Source organism: Typha latifolia, chromosome 4 (assembly GCF_019914945.1).
Source record: "Typha latifolia isolate L0001 chromosome 4, TyphaL0001v2, whole genome shotgun sequence".
Lineage (NCBI taxonomy): Eukaryota > Viridiplantae > Streptophyta > Magnoliopsida > Poales > Typhaceae > Typha > Typha latifolia.
Genome location: NC_133089.1, coordinates 4,782,339 through 4,808,033, shown reverse-complemented (window position 1 = coordinate 4,808,033; position 25,695 = coordinate 4,782,339). Strand labels below are relative to the sequence as shown.

Genomic DNA, 25,695 nt, shown 5'->3' with positions numbered 1-25,695 from the left:
GATCTAGAGATAGTAACGGTGTAAGATATAAACCTTAATTTTAGTTTTTAAAAATAGGGTGTTATATGTAAAATAGGAAAACAAGGCTACCTTCTTAGGAAGTAGTGGGATGCCTCCTCAGTCCTCCCACAACCCCCACCTTTAGCTTTCGGCACTTCTTTTTGCAGCTCCCTTAGCTTTGAAAAGCATCTTGCTTTATGTCTAAAAGTTGCAGGTCATCAATACCCCAACTCTTAAATCATATATGTGCCCCAAATCATGGCACCTGGGGGTGGGGGTGGGGGTGGGGGTGGGGGACACCTTACAGGAGACTCAGAAGCATGCCTTCCTATCTACTATGCCTCACAATTTGCCCTTTAAATCACTAGTGGATAGTGGATAGGCCCCCAAAATCTTCATCAAAAGTTGCACCAAAACTTACAAGTTCTACTGTAAATATTAACAGAAGGTCTATACTTCCCAGTTTTTAGTTATCATTGGATTGACAGATTGGATAGCAGAGGAAAGATTAGGTTGATTAAGCTGTAATCAAAAGTAATAGGCTTAAGCTTTGAGAGGTGTATCTTCAATTCTAATTCATTGCTACTTTTGAGTTTAAAAAAGAAAAACTAATATATTGTTCTGAAACAAGGATGATGTCCTTGGAGATGTTGGCTGGATGTGAGGCTTGGTCAATATTATCCAAATATATTTTTGTTTTTTTTTCTTTTGTCTTTGATAAATTAAAGACATTGTTGCTCACCAATGTAGACCAACATATGATAAAGATGGGCCACCAAGCTACTACAAGTGCATTGGGTCAGAATAGATCTAAGTTTGGTAGCCAAAAAATTTTAAAAAATTGGTGAATGGTAATCTCAAAGTTCAGTTGGATGTTGCCAGTGTTGAAAAATTATTATAGCCAATTCTATAATAGCTATAAAAAAGAAAAGAAAGGAAAAGTAAAAGAAAAATGAAAGAGAAGACCAAACATATTTTGCTTCAACTTTCATTTGTATAATTTTGCCTCTTTTGATTTAGACTAATATGAAACTGTTAATTTTCCTATCCAAACTTAATAGAGAAAGTATAAATTATCATAATACATTTATAACATTAATAGTTCCATTGTTTAAGTAAATATGAATTTTCTACCCATATTTTTAAGATGATTAAAATTTTTCATTTCATGACCATACATTCTAAGGAATGTCCATTGTAGAGAATCATAATCTTCAATAGAATAAGATACAAGAGGTTAAAAATGCTTCTTTTTTTGTCTTTTTGAAGAATGGGATATGCCGAGTAAATTTAATAGAAAGAGACGATCAATTCTCATATATTAGTCTAGTAGAAAATTTCTCTATTAACATTTTGAAAAAAAGAAGTAATTTCAATGTTAAGTTTGAATGAAAAGGTTAACAATTTTGCATCAATCTAAATTAAAAGAGGATAAAATGATACAAATAAAAATTTAGGGAGAATTTAATTTTAGGCAAACAGGCCATTGGTAATTTACGCTTATACTAATATATATAATCAAAATACTAGGTTGGATCACATTCAAATTTGACTGGTTGTTATAAGGTCTTATTGACCATCACATCACTGTCCACACCTCACCAAAGGAGCACTTTTAACATAATAAGGGGTGGCTTTGGTCAATTCCTCTAAAATTTATTCACAAACAAACAACTATAATGAAATGAAATTATACGGAATGATTCAAATAACTTCTGCAAGAGAGTAATTCCAGTTAATTGCAGTCAAGCAAGACAGATTCAGTATTACTGTCTAAACAAATAGCAAACCCGAAGATCCTGATGATAAAACTAGATCACAAGAAGTAGTTCAAAAGAGTTGCAACCACTGCATCTATTTGGTATTACTTCTATTTTTCCAAAAGTTAGAAAAGAATAATAAAAAGAGAGCAAGAGAAGAGACAAAGTCCAATTTGTTGTAACACAGAAAGTAAAAGCCAAAGAACTTTTGACATCTTATCTCTATAAGTTTCTGTCAACCTGATAATTTGAATATGCAGAATAAGATTAAGCTTAAATGGCGCACCGACTTTGGCTTGCTGAGATTCTATATATCAATTGGATAGCACCGAAAGTAGATGCCTAGATGGACCCACAAAGACTAATAATAAGAGGAGAAGCATCCAAAGCAAAAGAGTTCAATACTGACAAATTTTTCGGTACTATGATTAACATGAAAATGCAAGAATTAGAATAGCAGGAACATGTAGAAATTTCTAAGAAATAACAAGCATAGTTTGTCTTTGAAAATATGAAGACAAAAATCTCATGTGAAACACACACCCAAAGTTAGATTTTTTTTTTTTTTGATAAAATAATGATCACCATGTTCCAAGAAATCTGAAAATATTTTAGTCTTCTCATCACATAAAGATTGTTGTATATAATTATAACCTATTCTAAGAACAAAGATCATCTGTGACTTACGAATTTGAAGGAGGTCCATCCTTGATGTGATATAGGCCGTGGCCAACATGGACAACCTAGGAACATTCGGACAGTTTTGACCATTTTGCCTGAGCTGAACTAGCAAAAATGTGACCTATTTCACTAATAGGCTAAGCCAACTTGGATTGTTTCAAACTCTACTAACTCCAATTGTTTCAAGTTGTTTTGGCCTAAATGGGATGAAATGGGACAATAAAACTCAGACTAACTTGATATCAGGCTACACCCGGTTTCAGGCCTAGTTTTAAATTGGCCTTAAAATGACAAAATTTGTGCCCTGCTTCTATTCAGAGTTTCGGGCAAATACTGCAAACCTATCCATTTCTAAAATAGACTGATTTTAGACAAAATTAAACCATGTCAAAGTGTAGATAAACAACGGTGACCAAAATATTCAGGTAGAATTTAGTAATACAGAAAATCCTCAATTACACATGCATTAGTTTTCAAATTGAGCTAGCTAACATTGACTCCAACATGGATGTAAAAGGCAGAACTTTAGCATTAGCATGGAACTTCTGACTATGAGAGAAGAAATGTATATCTTAACCTTATATTGATATCATTAAGCAAGATTGGAATTACTTTAGCTCAGACAAGATTTCTATACTAGAAAATAATAGTTAGATCTAATTCAACCTTCTGCGTAAGATACAAACTAATATGGATTACACAACATAACCCAATGTGAATGTAGATACCACGGACCTTCCGGGCATACGATCCAGGAAGGGCAAAGGATAACAAATACAGCAGGTAACATACAAACTACGAAGAAGAATAAGCCTCAGGAAAGTATATATCTTGAACATGCTGCAAGTCTGCATTTATAGCTCCTAACTTCAGCAATTTTCATAGTCATTGAGGAAATTGCACTTTCGGACAAATCTAGTTAGTCAAGTAACACAAATAATCCTGACAGAATTTTTGGTCACTTAACTAACTGACCCAAAGAAGTCTATCTAGCGTGTAGTTGAGTAAAACACCATTGATGCGAAAAGTCAGGTCGATGATATGATAGCTAAAGCAAGATATATTGAATAGGCATATTGAGCACAAGTCACAACTCTCACATTCTATACTAATGGGACTCACCCTATGACTCTTTACTCATCAAGTTTAGAATATGGATTATCTTAGTGAATAACCACATTATACCAATAGGAGTTATCAGTGGGTAATCGGAAAAACAGTAAGAGCAAGCAATTAATAAACAGTCATACAATAAGAAGTTATATCTTTCAACAGAACTATTTACTAAATAAATCAATACAATTTGACAAACCAAGAATGGAAGAAGAAAATACAAACCCCAAAATTAAGACAAAACAAAGTAGGCCAAATTCTGAAAAAAAAAAAATGCAAGCACGAATCCATTCCTTTTACAAGATAAGGCAATCAACGAGGCATTCCATGGATATCTTACCCAGCATTGTCGAGAACCAACCTCAAGCGGCTGTCCGAGCACTTCCATCTCGCTTCCTCAACCTCTCCATCAAGATTGGCCTGCAGCTCCATTAAGCAGTCACCAAACACATCCAATGCGACCCTCGCCACCATTTTTGGGTACTTCTAAGACATAAAGGCTCCTCCTTTACGGTCACAGGATGCCAATTAAAAAGAATCGTGACATCAAAATCTTGTCATTCCTCAGAAGCGGCGGCCCGACCTTGTCGGAGAGCTGCGAGCACGTCAGCGATATGGGGGAAGACTAGGCCTTCGGAAAAGCAGTACAAGAGGCCTTCGTGGAAACGGAACTCGTCGGACTCCCGTCAGATCCGCTTGAACTTGAGCAGCGGCTCGCCGGCGAAGGATACAGCGTCTTCGGTTTGGGAACCGCGGGGGTTTGGGGAAGGTAAGGCGATAAGGTGAGAGAAAGAAAAATATAATTTATGTATAATTTAATTTATAATTTATTTTTTAATTTAATTTTACATATTTTATTAACAAAAAATATCATCCTTTATACTTAATCATCTTTTACTTTCTACTTTTTTTTTCTCTCACCAATACCAATAGGGTATTGGCCAAACGAGCTGAAGCCTGAAGACGCTGTATCCTTCATATTTTTTAATTTAATTTAATTTATATTGGTGAGAGAAAGAAAAAGTAGAAAGTAAAAGATGATGATATTTTTGTATTTTTTATTATTTAGAAAATATGTATAATTTCCATTTAATTTCGGGCGGATGAAGTCAAAAAATATTATACATATATAAAATAAAAAATAGGGTTTAAAATTAATTTGGAAAGTAAGTATTTTGTTACAAAATATTTATAAAAAAGAAAGACCTAATTTCTATAAATAAGTACTTGCACCGCAGTGAATAAAAAACAAACGCCGCGCGGCGTGTATATTTTTAAATCAATATTAAGGGAGTTAATCTATTGCTTCGCTCCCAAACGCAAGTGGGCCAAGCCCAAACAGATCAATCCATCCTGGAGGACTCAGATGGGGCCATGGGGGGGGCAAATGCTTCAGCTCAGACCCACGCTTAGATCCCATTTCTCCAACCACTTCCTTCTTCTTCCTCCTCTTCCGGTATCGGCATTAAATCAAACAGGTAACGGCCAGAGCACTCCGCCGTAATCCACCTCCTCCATGAACCGCTCACTGTCTCTAAGCCGCGACGACGACCCAAGCCCGAGTCTAACCCCTGCTCTGGACCCCGCTGCCCTCCGCCGATGGGTTGTCGCCTTCTGCGTCATCCGCTTCGATCTGGAGCGCGGCCAGGTCGTCGAGGAGCTCTACCCTCCTGATTCCCTCTCCCAATCCCACCAGCTCCTCGTCGCCTTCTCCTCCTTCCCGGACTCCATGTCCCACCACCACCCTCGCCACCGCTCCTCCATCCACGACTCCCTCTTCTCCTTCCGCTTCCCCTCCGACTCCGGCTTCCTCTACGGCTTCGTCTTCAACCGCCAGCGCCAGGACGAGCGCCTTCCCCGCGGCGGCGAGCAGAAGTCCGTTGTCATTCTCTCGCGTTCCCCTTACTCCGCCGTCTTCCGCCTCCTGCTCCAAATCCTCGGACCCCTCTGCTTCGACATCGGCCCCAAAGCCCTCTCGCTCGTCGCCTCCCACGTCGCCGCGTGGCCGCCGCCGGCCCCCGGGGTGCAAATGGAGCTCCCCATCGGGAGCGCCGCTCTCCGCATCCACCTCCCCCCGGACCTCGCTGACCTCACCGTTCCCCCCTCCTTAGCCGCCAATTCGTCCGTACCGCACGGCCTTTTCCACGACTCCGACCTCTTCGCATCGTTCCGCGGCCTCCTCCTCCACCTCTGGACGCTATGGGAGCTCATGGTCGTCGGTGCGCCCGTCCTCGTGATCGGCCCGACTCCTAACCAGTGCTCTGAAGCCGTCACAGCGCTCGTTAGCCTGGTCGCGCCGTTGCAGTGTAGCGTGGACTTCCGACCTTATTTCACCATCCATGACCCAGATTTCGCTCGCCTCAATTCCCTCGGGGAGAGGGAGCAGTTCCCTCCGATGGTCCTTGGGGTAACCAATCTCTTCTTTTTGAAAGCTCTTAAGAATATCCCCAATGTGGTTTCTGTGGGAAGCCCTAGTCCAAATTCTACTCGGGTTCTCCCGGCAGCCGGTAATGGGAAGAATTCGAGGGGTGGAAAGGTGAATCAGGAACAGTTCTCCTTGAATAAGTTTTCACCTTCCAGCTTGTTAAATGCCATGAAGCTAAGGAGGGAAGGGCCCCTTTGCCTCATGACAGAGCACAAAGAGGCTGTTTGGAGCACATATAAAGCAACGATGAAGCCTGATACTGCTGTTCTAAACAGGCTTGTTGATGCAGGGATGTCGTCTCGGATTGAAGAGTCCATGTCAGTTGTTAACAATGAGATATTGCGGCGGCATTTTCTCGAATTGACCACAAATTTTCTTGCCCCGTTTGGCCCATACTTGAGACCTACAACCCCTTCTGAAGGAGCTTCTCCTTTTGTTGATTTGCCGCCCTTGCCCCCTTTTCATGCTGATGAGTTTCTTAACGCTTTAGCTGCTAGAGGTCCTGGGAAGTTCTTATCTAAAAGAATGAGATCAAATTGGTTGGACTTATACAGGTTATTCCCACAACTTATAGATGGGCCTTGTTATCCTACATGCTTTGTTGGGTCTTTTTATCTATATTCCTGCAGTGTGATTTATCATTCTTAAGTTGATTAACTGTTGTTCAGGTGTTTCTTGGGGGGGCATAATTTCATGCCTTGGTTCCAAAAAAGACGTGCTGCTGCTGAACAAGAGCAACAAAGACTCTGGAGGCAAGCTCGAATGAGTGTAGACATGCACAAGCTTCTATTGAAAATGTCGGAGTTGGAGAGAGTAGATTCCTTTAATGCTATTGAAAAACATCTACTAGGAGAGATGCAGGTAATTCCTGTTTTGATACTAGATGAATACTGAAATTATTTTGACCTCCAATTTGGCATAGTGTGATTGAGAAATTTAGATCCTATCTGCTTATTTAACCAATGTAAGATATATGAATCTTCATTTCCCTCGTGTTTATATCTCTTTTATAAAGCAAGCTTGTATGCATCACATACTTTTTAAATAGCATAGCTTTTCGTTGTTTTTATCCTTCCTCTTTATCTCACAGGCCCCCATGTATATTTAATTCTCGTGCTTCCATTATAAAACGTTTATCCTCCCTTTTGCATCTATGACATAACTACAACCTTTAGATTATCCAACTTTGTGATCAGGAGCTGGGATACTGTTAATTGTTAACTGATTTATCATTGATTTCTAGCTTTGGGGCAAGCTTTTATAATTTACATAGTGGAAACACATGGATGTACAAGTATGAGGATTTAGATTATTAATTGTGCATGACAAAAGTGTTTAGAAGAACTCAGAAGTCGGGACCTTGGATAGGTCTTTCAGCTAGAAGGAATTGTTGTCTTCAAGTTGAAATTTCATACTGCGTAGCTGATGTAATATTAATGCTAATGGAGGGGCTTTTGTTTGGCAATAAATATATTAATTTAGACCTTAGAGAAATTACTTTTGAGTTGGGGCCCTGTCCACAGATTAGGAAACATGGTTCTAGTGCATCCATGAATGGTGGTCTATGATAATTGTTAGTTTTTTGTTATTTACATATCAAATTTTAGTATAGGTTGGATATTGTCTTCATCCTTCTAGCTTATCTTCTCTGTTTTGTATCTTCATTATTTTACCTTATTTCTTGATTTTTCTGGGAGATTCAAACGGTTGTTTAGATGGCTATATCTCTATGTTAAAGAGTCCTATTTGGACTGAAATTGGTTATCACAAGGGGCAAGGCAAATTCTTATTAAGATAATTTTGCCGGCTACAACACATGAGATATGGAATATACATGCATTATCAACAACAATAGGATATTTAGTCAGGTGTGTATACTTTTGGCACTTTTGGCTTTCTTGCTCTCTTCATTTCCTTGTTCTTTGTCAACTTTTGTTTTAATATTTCTACATGTAATCTTTTTAGTATCATAGGTCTGCTCTGATTTTTTTTTTCTACTGAATACTTCAGAACAAGATAATACTAGCCTTCTTACTTCCTGTCAAATCTGAGGAAATCCATTAGAGAAATTGCACTTTACTGCCCTGTGGTTTGGTGCAATTGTATGAAACCCCCTGTATTTTCAGGTTTCATCAATGAAGCACGGACACGGACACGGGACACGGACACGACACGATACGGACACGGCGACACGGCAAATTTTGAAAATATAGGACACGGACACGGCATAGGACACGGCGAAATAAATAAATAAATAAATAAAATAAAAAATTATCTAAAGTAAAAATTTGTAATCTAGTAGTGTTAAACATACATCAAGCTATAAGAACTAAGAAGTATCATTCAAAAAGAAGTACACATGAAGTCAGAAGAACTAATTTAAAGATAATAACAAAATTGAAAGACAATCAAATGCCTCATTGCCTTCATCAACAAAACATGTCCTACTATCCAAGTAACTGAGTTCCACAAAAGTTTTAAAACTAACAATCATTACAAAATAGCAACATAAGGTAGATCATTCATCTTCAACTTTGCCTCGTTGCCTTCATCAACAAACATTATAGTCTCTAAATCCGATTCATCAATTGAGAGATCAACAAACTCTAACAATCCTGCGCCATTAAAGAAATCATAAGAATCTTCTCTGACGTCCCACATCTTGGTCTCATCTCTCAAATAATTTGGAGACCTCATTGATCGAAGGCGAAGATTAGTATGCACATATACTAAATCTTTAGCTCTTTGTGGAGTTATCTTGTTTCTTTTCAATGAATGGATGAAAGAATAAGTGCTCCAGTTCCTCTCACAACCCGAAGAAGAGCAAGGTTGCCCAAGTAACCTAAGTGCTAAATTCGAAGAATAGGAGCGAAGCACCATGAGCAACCCACCACATGTTTGGATCAAACTCATTTCTATCTCGCTATTGAATCATACTCAAGAAAAACTTTTGGTTGATGTGGAGAAACTAGTATACTCTTGGTATGCCATTTTTCGTTCTTTTTCCGCATTTGGAAATAACCTTTTTAAGCATTTGTTTCTCATATTAGAAATTTCCAAATCCTTATGCGGTGGTACACGATTTGGATCCTCTTGAATCCATGATGAGCTATAATACCTATTAACATAATCATATAATTAGTAAACAATAACAATGAAAGAACAATAAAACTTTTAATCATAAGATAGAAATTAAATTAACCTTGGATTCAAAGAATGTGCTAAGCAATGTAATGGTGTATTGCTTTTATCCCATCTATCCACTAGGATCTTATGCACCACTGAATAAAAAATAGATTCATCGCCTTCTTTCTTGTTTTCATACATAAATATGATTGTCTTCACCTTTTCAATCATTGTATCCCACATTTCATATATCAAATGTAAGCATGGTTTATCCGTGTGCCGCAACCCGTAGCATACCGTATATAGGCTCGTGAAAGCAAGTATATATTCAATTTTATCCCACCAAATGTCATCAAGGACTTTATCTTTGATAAACGTGCTTTGCCAATATCATCTTCCCTATAAGAACTCCATTTATCACCGATTACCATTGATTGAAGACCCTTCTTGATCTTTCTAAATCTTTTCAACATTATAATCACCGAAGCAAACCGAGTCTCCGCAATAGCAAGCAATTTTAAGTTGACAAATTCATTAAAAATAGCCAACCTCATTGAATGTTGCATGATGAAATTTTTTATGCACATTACATCCCCCGCAATTACGAAATCCAGCTACACTCATCAAACACAATCTCATTTGCCTCGGTGTTTTTTGTGCACATATGTTCTTCAAAGCTAGGTTGAGAGTGTGAACTACACATGGAGTCCAAAAATGTGAGAAAACCTTGCTTCAAGAAGCATCCTGTTGCGCCTTACAAACGGTGCATTATCCGTAACTACTTGGACTACATTATGAGGTCCAACCTCTTCAATGATTTTAATGATCAAATTAGAGATAAAAAATTTGTCTTTATATTCTCCTTCATAATTCACAGCTCTTAAGAACATAGGCCCACTCTCGAGTCACCGCTAAAAATTTATAAGCGGTCTCCTCTCGTGCATCACCCAACCATCACATACAATACTCACCCCTTTTTCTCCCCATGTGCTTCTAATAGGGTTTAGCAACATTTCAATATTTGCTCTCTCTTGTTGAAGTAGTGTAGTTCTCAACATATTGTAGCTAGGGGGCACAAATCCAGAAATATTATTATTTGCTGCAAATTGAAAGGCTCTAACATAGTGAGGGTTTCTTGCCGATGAAAAGGCAACCCAGTTTGAATAAAACATTCTTGCAATCTCACAATATAATTGATTGCGAGCACCAGAATTAAATGACTTCTCAATAGGTGTCATTCCTGTTGCTCTTTTTTTTCTTGATGTCCCTCCCATATCAAAACCTACACCTCCAACTGAGCTACTAGAAGATGCCGCTTGTCCAAATTTTGGCAAAGGAATTTGTTTAGGCATCGAATTTTTAATTTTCATTTCGGCAATATCAACAATCCTTTTCATTTCCATAACATGTTCACTACTCACTTTTGGACAACCTCTAATTCCATGCCCACTAATTTTCAGCAAATGAGCCTTTACTCTATAATATGATCCCTTGTAGATTTGTTGACAATAATTGCATCTAAAATTATGATTTCCTCCACCTTCTCCCAATTTCTCCATCTTAGTAACATATCTCCACAAGGGAGCATTATCATCCACACACGATACAGTATTTTGACTAGAATCAGAATTATTTTAAGTATTCATTTTTCTTCAATCGCAATAAAACTACATTAGTAAAGAGATATGTATTAGCATTTAGCAGATTAACAATTTAATAGACAGAGATTAAAGAAGCTTTAATATAATTTAACAATTTAATAACAGAGGCAGTGAGAGAGAATGAGAGAGAGAGACAGTGAGACAGAGAGAATGAGAGAGAGAGAGACAGTGAGACAGAGAATGAGAGATTGAGGGAGGAAGAGACAGTGAGAGCGAGAGAGAATGAGAGAGAGAGAGAGACAGTGAGACAGAGAGAGAATGAGAGAGAGAGAGAGAGACAGTGAGACAGAGAGAGAATGAGAGAGAGAGACAGTGAGACAGAGAGAATGAGAGAGAGAGACAGTGAGACAGAGAGAGGGAGGGAGAGACAGTGAGAGCGAGAGAGAATGAGAGAGAGAGAGACAGAGAGAGAATGAGAGAGAGAGAGACAGTGAGATAGAGAGAGAATGAGAGAGAGAGAGACAGTGAGACAGAGAGAATGAGAGCGTGGAGTGAGACAGCGAGAGAGAGCGAGAATGAGAGATTGGGAGAGAAGGAGGAAGAGACAGAGAGAGAGTGAGACGGTGAGAGAGAGAGAAACAAAGAATGAGAGAGGGAGGAAGATACGGGGAGAGAGACAGAGACAGGGAGGGAGAGACAGAAAATGTGAGAGAGTGAGACATCGAGAGAGTGAGACAGCGAGAGAGCGAGAGAGAGAGAGGGAGGGAGGAAGAGACAGAGAATGTGAGAGAGAGAAAGGGAGGGAGGAAGATACAGGGAGAGAGAGACAGAGACAGGGAGGCAATGGAGGGCGGGAGTGAGGAAGAGACGGAGAGAGAGAGAGAGAGAGAGAGACGAGGGGGAGAGAGAAGAACCCGCGTCCTCGCCGTCTCTCGGCTCGCCGCACTCGCTCCGTCGGCCGTCGCACTCGCTCAGCTGCTCGTCGCTCGGTAGGCTTTCTCGAGGGTTTTAGGGCTTCGATCGCTCAACAGTGAAGGTAAGGTTTATTATCGGGTTTGGATCCGGGTTGATAACATTCGATCGAACCCCGACCCGACCCGTTAAACAATATCTAAAATACCGCCCGTGTCCCCGCCCGTGTCCCAACAGTGTCCGATTTTCTTTTTTTTTTTTTTTTTTTAGGAAACTCTGGACACGTGTCGGACACGTGTCCCATGCGTGTCCGACGCGTGTCCGTGTCCGACACGTGTCGGACACGGACACCTCTTCCTGGGAGAGGTGTCGGTGCTTCATTGGGTTTCATTCAAGTTATTAAGTTGTTGGGATGAACTTTGGCTTCTTCCTCTATTATTGGTCCTCTATCTCTCTAGTAATTGATCAAAATTGATAAAATTCCACCTTTTCCTCTAAAATTCTAGCCCATAAGCTGTGCATAGTTTCCTTTTCTCTACAGCCTTTATTTCCATTTCTCATTGGATGTTATTCTCCTTTTCTTTTTTGTGGCTATAGAGAGATCTCATTGGAGTTGTGATCCACCCTAGAGTTCCGTGTGGGTTTTAATGATTTTTTGTCATGTTAAATGATCAATAACAATTGTTTCAAATTGCTCTTTTTCTGATGGTTTCTATTATTTTTCTGAATTTGGCCCAGTTCAACCAGTATCCAAGGAACAAGCTTTTCAAGTCAAGCCTACACCTACCAAAGCTTGCGCCGAACTTATGTTGGCCAGGGATCTACGTTTTCTGTTTCCTTATTAAATATAACTATTATTTGTTTTGAATTAATTTAATTTTTGTTTAGGTTAATCTAGAACTAGGTATTGGCCATGCGAGCTAATCATCGAATTAGCCATATAATAGGTATTGTGTTAAGACACTATGTAAAGGAGTTCCTAGGCCTATTAGAGCGCATGGCCACTTTTCCTTCTCTTTACTTCAAACCAACATATTTTTGTTGTTTCAGATCAGCCTCATCTGCTACTGGGGAGATTCAACTTTTATCTTGATCTTTTTAGAGAGAATCATATTTTCTCATAGTCCTTATTCACTCAAAATTCAATCCTAAATAAAATATGTTATATTTGAAGAAATTCATGTCACTCAAAGTTACTCGAAGTATCAGATCCAAGATTCTTAAAGAAGAAAACATAAGAGTTCTATTATAATTTTAGTTAAAGAAATGATGTTTATAGAGTTAATATCTTACTTTAAAATGAAATGGCATGTCAATTTTGAAGCAAAAGAGTCAAGTTAATTAAAGACTTTAAAGTTGCTTTGTAAATAGTAAAACCCAAATGAGGGTTTCACTTGGTGTGATTGTAGAAACTTCTCCCCTTTCATCTAAGAGGTAATGGTTTAAGTCTTGGGAACAACCTCTTTAGAAATGATATAAGGATGCGCACATTTTTCCTCTCAAAAACATTGCATAGCAAGAGCCTCATGCACTAGGACACCTTTTTTAATGGATGACCTCCTGCCTATGGTAGAGGGGGAACACCACTTGTTATTTATGTTACTTTCGTCCACCATAGCCAGCATATTCTCATTTGGGTTGCACACACCTAGCCATACTCTTTTATTCTCCTGCATAATACTCTAGTTATCTCATGATATCTGGTCTCTTCTTCAATAACAAAAAAATGTTATTAGTAACTTCAGAATGTGTGTTTGGAAATTTTGGTTGCACACACCCAGTCATTTTATTTTATTTTATTTTATTTTCCTGCATAATATTCTAGTTATCTCATGATATCTGACATCTTTGAAAACAAAAATGTCATCTCATGATATATTGCATGTTCACCATGTTCTTAGTAACTTCACGATCTGATAAGAGCATTCCATGTGTGTTTGGAAGGTGTTGACCAATGTGTATTCAATCTCAAACTTCTTGTTACCAATATTTTGATAGTTCTGACCAAAATTTATCCAAGATTGATCATGTGAAGGCATGATAAATTTATCACTTTTTCTACTTTTGATTGGCCATTTTGTGAACTCCTATGAAGGATAAGTAAATGTGTACCATGACTCTTAGAAGATGAACAATGAATGTACCAAGTAGTGGTTCCTAATATATACGAGATCAACTATTTTGATATGTACTCTTTATCAAATTATATGTATGCATTATATGATTTTATGTCATATGTTGATGACTACAAAGTAAAGCATGCCAGTAACTATTATTATTTATTTATATTTTTTTATCATTCTTCTTTCAGCTGCAACAGTCTCAAGGTGGAAATGCAGAATGTGCCACAACATGCCAAAAACTGAAAAAAGATCTCCAAGCAGTTTTTGATGTCCTCCCAAAGGACATGCAACACCTCCTCCTCTCGAACCCTAAAAGAGCAACTCTTGTTCAAATTAGCCCAGAACCAACAAAGATTCCAGGACATCCTTCTGCTCACAGTGTACTCGTTTCTCAATCAAATCTGTCTTTTTTGTCTCCATAAAGTTAGTGATATATTATTTTCTCAAATTAGTGGTGCCACATGATCTCCCTGTACGATCAAAGCGCACTAGTCCTCTCTTGTTCTGTGTTTGTTGTATGCAGGGGTATTGGTGATGGAATTTTTCAATGCCTGCCCACGAAAAGTAGCTGAGCCTAATTTATGTATCAAAAGGTTGCATTATTCTTTTAAGTACATGCCCAGATTGCCTTAGGTTTCATCAGCAAGGCAGTGATGGTGCAAACTATTAGCCCAAGTGTATATTATCAGCTTCATAATTTAATCTCCTCCGGGTGGTTATTTGCTCGGAGGGAGGAACAGGCGTTTCAGTTTCTTTTCTCCTCTGGTTTTGAAACATTCAAGAGTTGAAATTTCTCTTGGGAGTTAAGCTTTTATCAAATAGCCATGAGCTGTCAGACTTCTTAACTGCTGCTGTTACATTCTCTCCAGAATCAGGTAATAAATAAATTTTAGTATTTCATAAAGCATTACAGGGTATTTTTGCTGCAGCGAACAGCTATTTTTGAGCAACTCTAAAGCATAACTGAATTTCTTTATACAACCTGCAGAGTGTTTGACTACCCAAGCTTAAGATATACTGGAGTTTGACAAGTGGTATGATACATGTAATTGGAGGCATAGATTACCGTAATAGCCACTTGTTTGAGAGTAATGTGTCTATCATATGGAAGAATGAGGTGTTTTCCCTTTTCTGATAGACAAGTTAGTTAAATATTTGCTATGTGCATGTTTATTCGTTATAGAAAATATAAGGAAATGTGATAATTATATGTGAGCCTTTTTGACTGCTCTAAGAAATATCGTCTTGGACTTGAAGCACAAAGTGCATAACTTGATTTGTTTTGCAATAGTCTTCAGCACTATAAAGAAAAAATCACGAGTATGTAAAAAGGACTGTAACTTTTAGAAGATACATTTGCAAAAGTAAATGATCACTTTAAATGAGTTTAGATATTCACACACAAACCCAGTCAGAGAAGACTACAACATATGAACTTGTGGAAGGAAAAATCACCCTTTCTCCACTCAATAGTATCCTTCATCTCTGTTAGGCTACAGTCTCTCCACGGCAAGCTTTGGTGGACCGAAAAGCCATCAAGGTGTAAACTGGCATTGAAGTTAAAGCAGGCTCTGCTATGGAATACAAAACTGATGCAATTGCTATTTGAACGGGCGATCCTTTTTTTCCCTGCTACTGACTCAGCTATTGGCATGCAATGAAGCAAATCTAACTAACCCGCCTAGCTGCACAATAAAGAAATGGTAAATTTTATATTCACTATATTAATTGGCCAAGTCGTCGGGCTGCTGAGCAAGCACTGCCGCTTGCCGCCTTTGCCGTTCCCGCAAGTAGAGGACCGTCAAGAGGCAAGCAAAGAGTGTCAATATTGTAGCATTTCCTTCATCCATGAGTACATCCTCCACCCATTCCTGAATTCTTGGGTAAACCTCTGGTAGTGAATCAATCATTTTTACCTGAGACAAGAAAAGCACTTCTTTAGTTCTTTAAGTTCTATACAAAAAATAAAGAAGAGCAGCATAAAGGCACGGCTATGCAGATGGACACCAAAATGTATGTGGAAGGTAGTACATAATAAATCAAAGATAGAAACTAATCTAGATCTAAGTTATCTTTGCTGTACAACTGAATTTTGAACATTGAGGATTTAAGGGAACAGGAAAGGTCATAACATGATTACATAATCTTTTCTTGACTGGTATCAATACACAGATCCAACCAGACCATGTTGCCAATACAAACTATCACAGCAAACATCACTAACACCAGTATTGTAAGTTGTAAGTGGCAAGGCGTAATTATTGATCAGGAATGTTGGTAACCACAAGTCCTCACAGCAATACATAATTAGCTAATAGTGCATAAATTCAATGCAGCACCACTTAGACCAGCACTGTTAATTGATGACCTTACATTATTCATTGAGTAGATCCAGGTTTACGTGATCATTGTTGTTAAAGGCTGACACATGCATAATTCCCGTAATGATTCTAGATTCTAATACAGCAGAAGCTCTTGTCTGCAAGTAACTTATTCTATAGCTTCTGACAATTGGTCTAGAAAATCTCAAGTAAGCAATTACACTGTAGAACTTTAGAGTTTGGATAAAAGGAAACCTTCAAGGACAAGAAGGAACCAGGAAGCTTGATTTATTTGCTTGACTTAACAGCTAAATATGGGTTAAACTAATGCAACAAGAAAACAGAATCTTACCAGGAAGCTGCCGGAATAGTTTTTTCTTAACCACAAGCTTGTAAGTGCGAGTGTCACAGGTAACTTTGCTTGAGCATCAATCTGAAGGGCCTGATCATAATATCGTTTTGCCAAATGAAGATCTAGTGGAAGTCCGAAGCCATGCTCATGCATGTACCCAAGATTAAACATGGCCTGAGCATTGGATTGTGATTGGGCATGCATGTAAGCTTCTGCTGCTCGCTCGTAATCTCTGTCAGTACCCTGTATCAGAAAATAGAAATAAGAAACAACATATTTCTAAATAACAACATAGAAGTAAGCATATCCCCATTTTTCTAAATAATATGTAGATTAATCATCATTCCAATTATCACTCATCAAACTGCTAAAAACTTAGTTGAACATAACTGTTAACTCCATCAGATAAAGACAGTCAAACAGTTCTTCAAACATGTATAACGACTAAACCTTTAGTCCCAACAATGAAAATGGATCCTTACTGTTCCTCAACAATGTTATAGAATAAAAAAAAATGCTAGTGTACAGAAAGAAATACATGCCACAAAGCATAATGGACAGGTAATTTGATAATCCATTAAATGTAAGAGTTAAGCCCAAACCATTTTGCAGCTGTAAGATGCTTTTTACTAAACAATACCTTGGAGCAAATGATAATGCAGTAATACCAGTTTGTCAAGTTTTAAGTATATCAAATTGGGTAAGAATTGCCGGTGCATAATCCAGGTTCTTTTAATTCTTTTATTATTTTTGAGCATGTAAGGAAGCATAGGCACGGGTTACAACTAGATAACGCTTCTATCCCTGTGCAGCAATGAGATTGTAAAAAAATTCCCCAAGGTTTACGCAAAATGAATAGCAATGAGACTGAAAAAGTTCACCAGTATGATAAAATCTTCAGAGCATGCAATCTCTGCAAAATGGACCAATCAAGTCAGAAGCTACAGGCCAGATAATCTAATTTGTATGCCATTACTATTTCTGGCTGAAGTACTAAAAGACCGGCAGTCATATAAATATCTACTCTACTCTGCACTATGTAAATAAAATGGAAATTTAAATTCCCCAGAATTCCTTGTGCTGCTCTCAGTTACATGGAGTTGAATCAACATTTTCCTCAGTTTTATGGGGTACTAGAGAATAGAGTTAGCATGTTTAATGTGACAAGCATTTACTGAGAAACGCATACCCTGCCATAATAGTAAGCATCTCCTATCAGCAAAGCAGCATGCTCGTTACCCTGCTCAGATGCTTGCCACCATAAAGAATGTGCACGAATATGCCTTTCAGTATCTGTGCAAAAGCCAGATTCTCCCATACAAACACTCTGCTCCTCATATTTATCAAGGATCCATGCAGCATTGCTTTGTGCTACCTCGTATCCAAGTTCTGCCATTCTAGAATACAAGAGGAGTGCTTTTCCCATGTCACCTTTCAAGTAGGACTCCAGAGCCCATCTAGATAGGGAGCTCCAAGGTCCCCTCTCAGCTACAACTTTGTACAGGAGTGTAGCCTAAATCCATGAATTTAGGAAGAAAAAGTCAGCAATTTATATCAACAGAGGCATTCCCTAACAGAAAGTTAACAAATTTCTTTTGTGGAAAATCTAAAAATTACCTAAGGATGTACAATGTGAATCTTCATAACTGACTAGGAATTGACATTCAGTTACAAATACATGACATAAATAAATGATAACTAAAAAATATAATTACATCAAATTAGGAACAAAATGATTGATCTTTTAAACCTGTCTCTCTGGTTTAAAGAGTACTTTAAATATATTGTGAACTTTCAGCCACATCATAGCAGTACTAGACCTTATCAGTTAGCATGCAGACAGTTGGAAGAAACAAATAGTTACCATTGATTGCATTTGCATATGGTCATATCAGTTAATTCCCTTTTTAAAAAAATATATATCATATGATTCTACCTCCTTATATGCAGTTTCATCTCAAATAACATAAATAAAAATGGCCAACGCGTCACTTCACTCAGATTTTTGTATGGTAAGGAAAGATTATATTTTTCACCTGCAACCTCATCATCTAGTGATAATTATCATGGTGAATGAGATGCACCTTTCCTTTATTTCCTTTTCTACATCACTAAATATTTCCATTCTTTAGGCATACTCTTGGCATTTTCTTGAAAAAAAAATATATTATATAGATGAATTAATTAAAGGCACATGCTTGATTAATCTACTATCAAGGTATAATTCTTACTCCTACCATATCCTCCCGTCTACATGAGCCCGTGTCCCAAAAGTCAATGATATTACCTACTATCCAATACAATGTATCATCTTATCTGTACAGCGTCCAATCTCTATCAAAATATAAATTTTTATCCATGCTTCAAAGCTTGGCACAACCCATTTCTTATAACTAAATTGTCTGACTCCTAGTAAGACTTTCCAATATTTTACCAAGGCTGAATAATGCAGCCAGATATGGATCAAATGTCTTGTTGCTATGCTCTAAATAATTAATATTTTATTTTATTTTTCTAATGAATGGTGTGTTGAAATGTGGATCAACTCCAATAATGTAAAGAACAGACCGAGTACAATTTATTAGCTGCCAAAAATCAAAACATGTGCTAAGAAGTAACGCAGGTAACTAAAACATTCTATCTGATAGACAAGTTCTATAGATATGTAATTAATTTCTTTTAGTCAGAGTAAGCCCTCAGGCTTACATGTGGAAAAGAATAGACCAAGTAGATATATATATGTTATCTGTCAAGGTGAAAATTTTGCACTAAGAACTAAGACAAGTAAATACAATGTTTTTGACAGATAAGCTTTAAAGATATCACTTCCTTTTAAACAGCATAAGTATGCAGGCTCAGTGGAGGCCCATATCTCCACTCACAAGTGGCCATATAGCCCTCCCACCATGACTGGGCATGTAGCCCATAATACCACACCAAATGCACAACTAATTACAAAAGAAAATCGGCACAAGGATTTTGGGAATCGTAACAAGACAATGAAGCCCCCTAAGAAGCTGAACTTTGCATCGAGTATAAGATTTGATAATAATTGAGTACGTATCATCTGAATATAGCAACATATCAGCCATGCTCATCAATAATAGTTCTATCTCGATATGAATTTTCTAATTTAAAGCCTATCTATGTTATGCTAAACTTGCTAAACATCTTGTATGATTGTTTCCTTCTGATAATAATTATACAATTTAAGAAACTTGTATTCATGGTGCAATTACATCTTAGAATCCATTAGAGTTTAAAAAAAAATTTAGTATCCTAAACTTTCTAAATTAACACCAAGTTTTCAATTTTCTATGCTATTAGTTTCAGTTTTGAACTGTTACATCTTAGATTCCATGTACTTGTAGCATTTCTTTCTAAGTGACTTCCATACAACTCTCAAAACAATAACTTTTACATAAAATCCAGATTGTCCATTTTGGTTTTGACCTAAAATTTACAAAATCTTATATAATGTGATTCGGACCTATGGATACAACCTATGAACCCCTTTCATGTTTTAATTTCTTAGTTTTCTTGAAAAATAAGAACTTTGGCTGTCGCATTCGAATGTTTGCATACGTTCTCAAATACAGAGAACGCAAATTGCCCGCGAAGAAGTCGCATTCAAACGGGCTATTCGATCAACTGCATATGTTCGCACATATAAAGAACATAAATTACTCGTTCAAACGCGCTTGGCGAGAATGCACTGTTTTTAAGTTTATCATTTGTTTGTTTTGCTTATTAAGTTAGCCTCTTAATATGTGGAAGACAATCTTATTAGGATTATCGATGAATATTGAGTTAACCTTTCTTTTTCCTCCATTCTAAATCTTTTCGCTCCTCGCTTAAACCCTAGCAATGTGCCACCTCGACGTTGATTACCCCTAGCCTCCATTGACTGTTGGACCCTCCCTCTTTCTTAGAATCCCGACCACCTTCTCCCCCCTCTTCCTTTACCCAACAACACCTCGTATAACCATTCCATCACCACCGCCGTAATTCTGCCTGTTTTAGCCTTAGCTACAGTACAAATTTGCGAAGGGCATGAATATCAAAAACATAGATCAAGAAGATATGGAATGAATCCATCTGGTTTCGTAATTTTCTGGCTACAGAAGAATATTTTCCTCTCATTGCGCGGACTGCTTTCCTACATCCGAGCTTGATCAGGTAGCTGAGGTCGATTTATAGCATCATAATACTTTACTTTGGTTTATCATTTAGAATAGGAATAATTTCACTTAAGCCTCCTAAACTATACCATTTTCTACATACATTTTCTGGAAAAAAAATTCACATACACCACGCCCTGAACCAAAATGTTTTTTAGTTAGGAGTCCATATAATTACATCCATATAGTTAATTCAAAGGGGTATAAGTGGATATTTTTTATTAAACCATAGGGTGTATGTGGGTAATAAAAAAGCTTATACAATGTATGTGAAATACAGTAACAATTCAGCAAGTCTAAATTGAATTATCACTTTAGAATATCACTGAACTACAAATTAACACAATGCAAAATTAAAATGGTATATAGCTTGAAAGAAAAAAGTACCATGTAGAGATTCTTCTTGAGCCCTATGCCTTTTTGGAACAACTTAGCCACTTGATAGAGGGCCTTTGGTTGACCGTCATTAGCTGCTGTGAGGAAAAGGTTGCAGGCTGCTCTCACATCTCTTTTTACACCAAGACCCTTGAGGTACAGCACTCCTAGGTTGTAATGTCCTCCAGATTCTTTGTTTGCAGCAGCTATCTCAAAATATTCTCTTGCCTAAAAAAGAAAGTAAGGAACTTAAACATGAGAATTGCAAAAGAATAAGCAAACTATATTAAAGAAAAATACTTTGACTGAGTGATTACTAGAACATAATAATCTCAGAAAATGATAGTTTACAACAAATGCATTCAACGCTTAAAAAAAGAAGTAATGCATGATTGACTATATTTTGACTAATTTATCAAGCCCTTATATTGCAAATATTTAAGCCAACAAACTAACAAAGAGTTATAGCTAGAGCTTTGTGAGTACTATCTACTTCCCACTCTATTGCACGTAAAGGCTATTAACAAAAGTCAATAATGTGAATTCAGTGTTACGTGGTGACAATGCATCCATTTAAGCATAAGTTGATTGAATTGCCTGAACCTGTCAGGAATGAGGCATCAACCAAATGTATGGAATTCAGTAATTCATACAGGAAGCAATCTTCCTTCTAAATCCATGAGGCATTTATTTTCTTATAAGAAAACTCAATATAATTCACACATCTCAGCAGTATTGTATTGAATGACAATTGGATATGACGTGTATACATTAAAATTCTAGTAAATGTTAAGAAATTGTACCAAGGAGTGTGTCTTGCTTTTCTACTCCAGAAGTTCACTAGAAGACTCAATCAAAAATAAATCTAGGTTGCAGAGAAGTCTATGGTGAGGTTTAGTGGTGATAATCAACAAGAAATTAATCTTGTCCTTTGAATCTTTCTCTGGATTGCTTGGAAGTTACAGCAATTAGGATCTTAATAGCTTTACATGTTTGGTTCGCAGGAGTCCCCATCAACACTACTATTTCTGACAATCATGGGAACTGGAAAAGGGTATGGAGTCTGGATTATTTCTTTCTCCAACGGAAACTGGAAATGGGACTCAATTTATATCTGCATCTACGCGTACAACAAGAAAGACACCAAATTCTCCTTTAGGTGCTTCAACTGCGGTGTAGGTAGAAGGAGCTGGTACAAGAGCACATTCTGTGATAAGATTCACTTGATAAATTCGCTATCATCTAAAATGTATCACTTTCTGCATGGCTTCTGCAAAGTAACGGTTCAGCAGCACATTTAAAGCCAACAAATGTCACAATTTTAAGGAGCGCCAAAATTAGAATATGTAAGTAGAGGGCCAAGTTGAAGAAAGATTTTAGAGTTTCTTAATCCTACAGATGTAAAGGTTACTAAGAAAAAAAGAATACTAAAGTCATGCTCAGTTAATTTGATCGAATATTTCAGGAATTTAATCACTCTACCATCTACCCTTTCATCAAGTGTGTTCTTGAACACTTATAAGACACATATAATATCACCTATTAACCCCTATTCTACAAAGTTTTCACTTTCATGAACTAGGCTACTACCAAGAAACAGCTACCGGGAGAATATCGAGAGAACTGACCTTGGTTAGGTTTTTCTTCTCCACACCATAGCCTTTAACGTAAAGATAACCCAATCCATTATAGGCCGAGTAATACTGATGCTTGACCGCCAGCGACAGACACTCAAATGCTTTCGTGTAATTCCTCTCCACTCCAGCCCCTCTGGCGTACATCTCCCCGAGCAACTCCAACGAGCTCGTGTCCCCCTTCTCCACAGACTTAGAGAACCAGTAATGCGCTTTCTTCAGATCCCTTCTCAACCCCCTCAATCCATAGTAGTACAGCAATCCGATCTTAAACATTGACATGGAATTCCCTCTCTGCGCCTGGTACTCCGTGATCTGGAAGTCTTCGTCGTCCTCGCCCCGTGATTTTCGCAAAACATCCTTGTTCTCCTCGGTCCCGCTGTGGAGGCGGATCGCCTCAATCACCGGCGGATCCTTCGATATGACAAAGCTCGTCAGAGCCGCCTCCGCCAGCTCCGCATACAGCACAACTGCCTTCTCGTGCATCTGTTAATGAAAAGATCGAAAATTTGAGCTTGAATAGAAAAATTAGGAATTGGATATTGTAAGGTCAGGGCAATCTTACATCCTGCCGGAAGAAGGTGTAGCCAAGGGCCATCTTGGATTGGAGATTACCGCCCTCGGCAGCAAACTGGTGGAAGAGGAAGGACTTGGGACGGTTCTGGGGGCGAAGGATGCCGTGGGAGTAGAGGAAGGCGAGCGTAGATTGGGCGTGGGGGAGGCCGGCGGAGGCAGCGGCTTCGATCTGGGAGGCGGCGGCGGCCATGGCAGAGGGGTCGGCGGAGGAGGCGGCAGAGAGCATGGAACGGATGCCGGAGATGAATAGGGATTCTAGTGGATCGAAATCGGAGGAGGAGTTGAGAAGGGGAGAGGAGGAGAAGGGGTCGAGGATGGAGAGCCAGGATCCAGGGTCTATTGGGTGGTCATCGGCGCGGGTGGAGTCAGAGAATTCGTCCCAGTCGTCGGAGGAGTCGTCGAAGGAATCGCCGGAGGAGGAATCTTTGGTGAGGTCGTCGTTGGAGATGACGATGACAAAGGGGCGGACGGAGGAGGAGAAGGGGATGAGGGAGGATACGGCAAAGAGGGAGAGGAGGAGGCGGACAAGGCTGGGAGGTCGCCGGCGAGCCATCGTCGTGGAAATAGAAAGAGAGATGTGAGAGGAGAAAGGGGAGAGAGAGAGAGAGAGACGAAGGGGAAGAAGAGAGTTTTGCGATGGATTACGTGTACCGCGCAATGTGATTGGTCGAAGATCTTTTATTTTTTAATTTCGACAGATCACCTAGAAATCTGGCTTTGAGATTCACGTAACGGAGTTGATTGTCATTTTGTAGTGTTTTGCAAAGTTTGAAACAAAACAAATAAAAACCTCATGGCAGTCCTTTCCCTATCTTCTTCTTTCTTCCTCTTTCCCTCTCTTTCCTCCCCCACCTTCCTTCCTCTTCATCATCTTTTCCTCTCACCCTAGCTTCCTCCTCCTATCTACTCCTCTTTAAAAACCTCATGGCAATTGGGTTCCTCAACTTCGTGGTGGTCTTGGTCGACGGCAACGAGGAGAGTCAACTTTTGCTTATCCCCCGACGACGAAGGCTTCGATCTCGATGACTTGGCCATTCTCATTGTCCAGTCGTCATCGTCCTTCATCACTAAACTTATCCCTTGATGTTAGCGGTGCCTACAAGGTGTTCGACGAAAATAGTTATTTAAATTGTTATTTTTTTGGCTCGCCATTATCATTCACAAGTCAGTAGTGTTGACATAGTATTCTCTTTGTATAACCATATGCATAGTCTTAATATCAAACCAAGGGGTCTTGAGTCTTGACCGTTGACAACTTACATTGCATCCGAGCAACGTTGACTAGTTGTTTAATCTTACTTGTGAAACTCGTATGATTGTGAGATTCTCTTAAAGTGGGTTCTGTAGCTGTGTTACAATAAGTTGCAGGTTTGTCATATTTTATCTACTATGAGCTTAACGGAGTCACAACTGCTAGGCCACCACTGACACTGAGAGACGAAAATCGAAAATTCTCGCATGGTTGAAGCTGAAGCATATCAACCCTATTAAGCCTATTATTTTCCACCTAACCATTCATTGCACTTATATGTGGTGCAGTAGATGTCCAAAAGAAAGGCTTGCTTTCAAGGTGGCATGAGTTTGTTATTTTTTTTAATACTTTTTTTTTATTGTGGTTCGGTCTATGTTCAACCTAATGCTGTTTGTTTTTAAGGACGTTACCTTTGCTCTTCCCCTTTCATTCTAGTCGTGTAATTTATTTGTCACTTATAAGTTTTTCATATCTATTAAAATGTATAGATTAAATAGAAATGAAATAAATTCCTACCACACTTCAAACAGAAAAATTAGATGAATTTTGTTATTCTCCAAACAGATGAATTCATTCTCAAATGAAATCAATTTAATTCTATCTAGAATTGGTGTCGTAAAATTGGTTCCAAACTTCAGCCCGGCTGCTGGACTCTAAACACCTTCGTTGTTACATTTTTCCGCTTTATGCTTTCGTGAATCTCATGATCCATCCAACAGATGTTAAATCTTTTGAAAACTTGTTGAATATAAACTAGTTTATAACCCTACTTAATTGCAACTGCTTAGTTAGGTTGCTTTGTATTCCTAACTCAATTAAAATATAGAAACATATTTTCATAAATATTTAATAAATGTTATTTACTATATTGTTTGGAAGTGTAGTTGGGAAGAGAAATGTCTTTCTTTTTTTTTTTCAAGAAAAGGAAGAATCTATTGATTAACCACTACGTTTATAAAAATGTACTGCTAATGTTAGCAACCAAAAGAGTAAACAAAGCGTTCAATACCCAACTAATCTCGAAACTTATGTGCCAATTTATAATCCTCAATAACGGAGGAGATAGACCAAAGAGCTGGACGGAGTTGAGAGTCAATCTCAATTTGGAGGTGAGAGATCCAGTGTGGTCAGACGCAGACAATAGCCTCTCTAAGTCCGACGATCTCAGCAGCGAGCGAGAAGAGTAATGGCCACAGTAACTTGATAATTATCAATTATAATTCTTAGACAGATTGGATTAATTTATTATAAATCCAACTACAA

General features: G+C 38.2%; 2 protein-coding genes across 4 annotated transcripts; one reads left to right on the top strand and one right to left on the bottom strand.

Annotated features, from left to right (window-relative positions):
- The first annotated feature begins 4,875 nt into the window (after positions 1–4,875).
- Positions 4,876–14,489, top strand: LOC140786233 (uncharacterized). 3 transcript variants are annotated; one of them, XM_073134511.1, is made up of 4 exons: positions 4,876–6,533; positions 6,648–6,840; positions 13,930–14,121; positions 14,265–14,489. In XM_073134511.1, the coding sequence occupies exons 1-4, from the start codon at positions 5,071–5,073 to the stop codon at positions 14,274–14,276; spliced, it is 1,860 nt and encodes a 619-aa protein (XP_072990612.1). In that variant the 5' UTR covers positions 4,876–5,070; the 3' UTR covers positions 14,277–14,489. The 3 variants fall into 3 exon arrangements, with proteins under 3 accessions (XP_072990612.1, XP_072990611.1, XP_072990610.1); XM_073134510.1 differs by having other exon boundaries at positions 13,930–14,164; XM_073134509.1 differs by lacking the exon at positions 14,265–14,489 and having other exon boundaries at positions 13,930–14,201.
- Positions 14,490–15,096: 607 nt separating this feature from the next.
- LOC140786232 (ERAD-associated E3 ubiquitin-protein ligase component HRD3) lies at positions 15,097–23,901 on the bottom strand. The gene is made up of 6 exons (XM_073134508.1): positions 23,170–23,901; positions 22,599–23,090; positions 20,983–21,198; positions 17,604–17,927; positions 16,415–16,657; positions 15,097–15,657 (listed from the first exon to the last, which is right to left on the bottom strand). The coding sequence occupies exons 1-6, from the start codon at positions 23,731–23,733 to the stop codon at positions 15,466–15,468; spliced, it is 2,031 nt and encodes a 676-aa protein (XP_072990609.1). The 5' UTR covers positions 23,734–23,901; the 3' UTR covers positions 15,097–15,465.
- Positions 23,902–25,695: the final 1,794 nt, after the last annotated feature.

Excerpts from the sequence above, each read along its gene's own strand:
- LOC140786232 (XM_073134508.1), bottom strand. The coding sequence starts at position 23,733 with ATGGCTCGCCGGCGACCTCCCAGCCTTGTCCGCCTCCTCCTCTCCCTC. Across the intron at positions 23,091-23,169 it reads ACACCTTCTTCCGGCAGGAT|ATGCACGAGAAGGCAGTTGT; the intron begins GTAAGATTGCCC and ends TTTCATTAACAG. Across the intron at positions 21,199-22,598 it reads AGAAGAAAAACCTAACCAAG|GCAAGAGAATATTTTGAGAT; the intron begins GTCAGTTCTCTC and ends TTTCTTTTTTAG.
- LOC140786233 (XM_073134510.1), top strand. The coding sequence starts at position 5,071 with ATGAACCGCTCACTGTCTCTAAGCCGCGACGACGACCCAAGCCCGAGT. Across the intron at positions 6,534-6,647 it reads AATTGGTTGGACTTATACAG|GTGTTTCTTGGGGGGGCATA; the intron begins GTTATTCCCACA and ends ACTGTTGTTCAG. Across the intron at positions 6,841-13,929 it reads ATCTACTAGGAGAGATGCAG|CTGCAACAGTCTCAAGGTGG; the intron begins GTAATTCCTGTT and ends TTCTTCTTTCAG.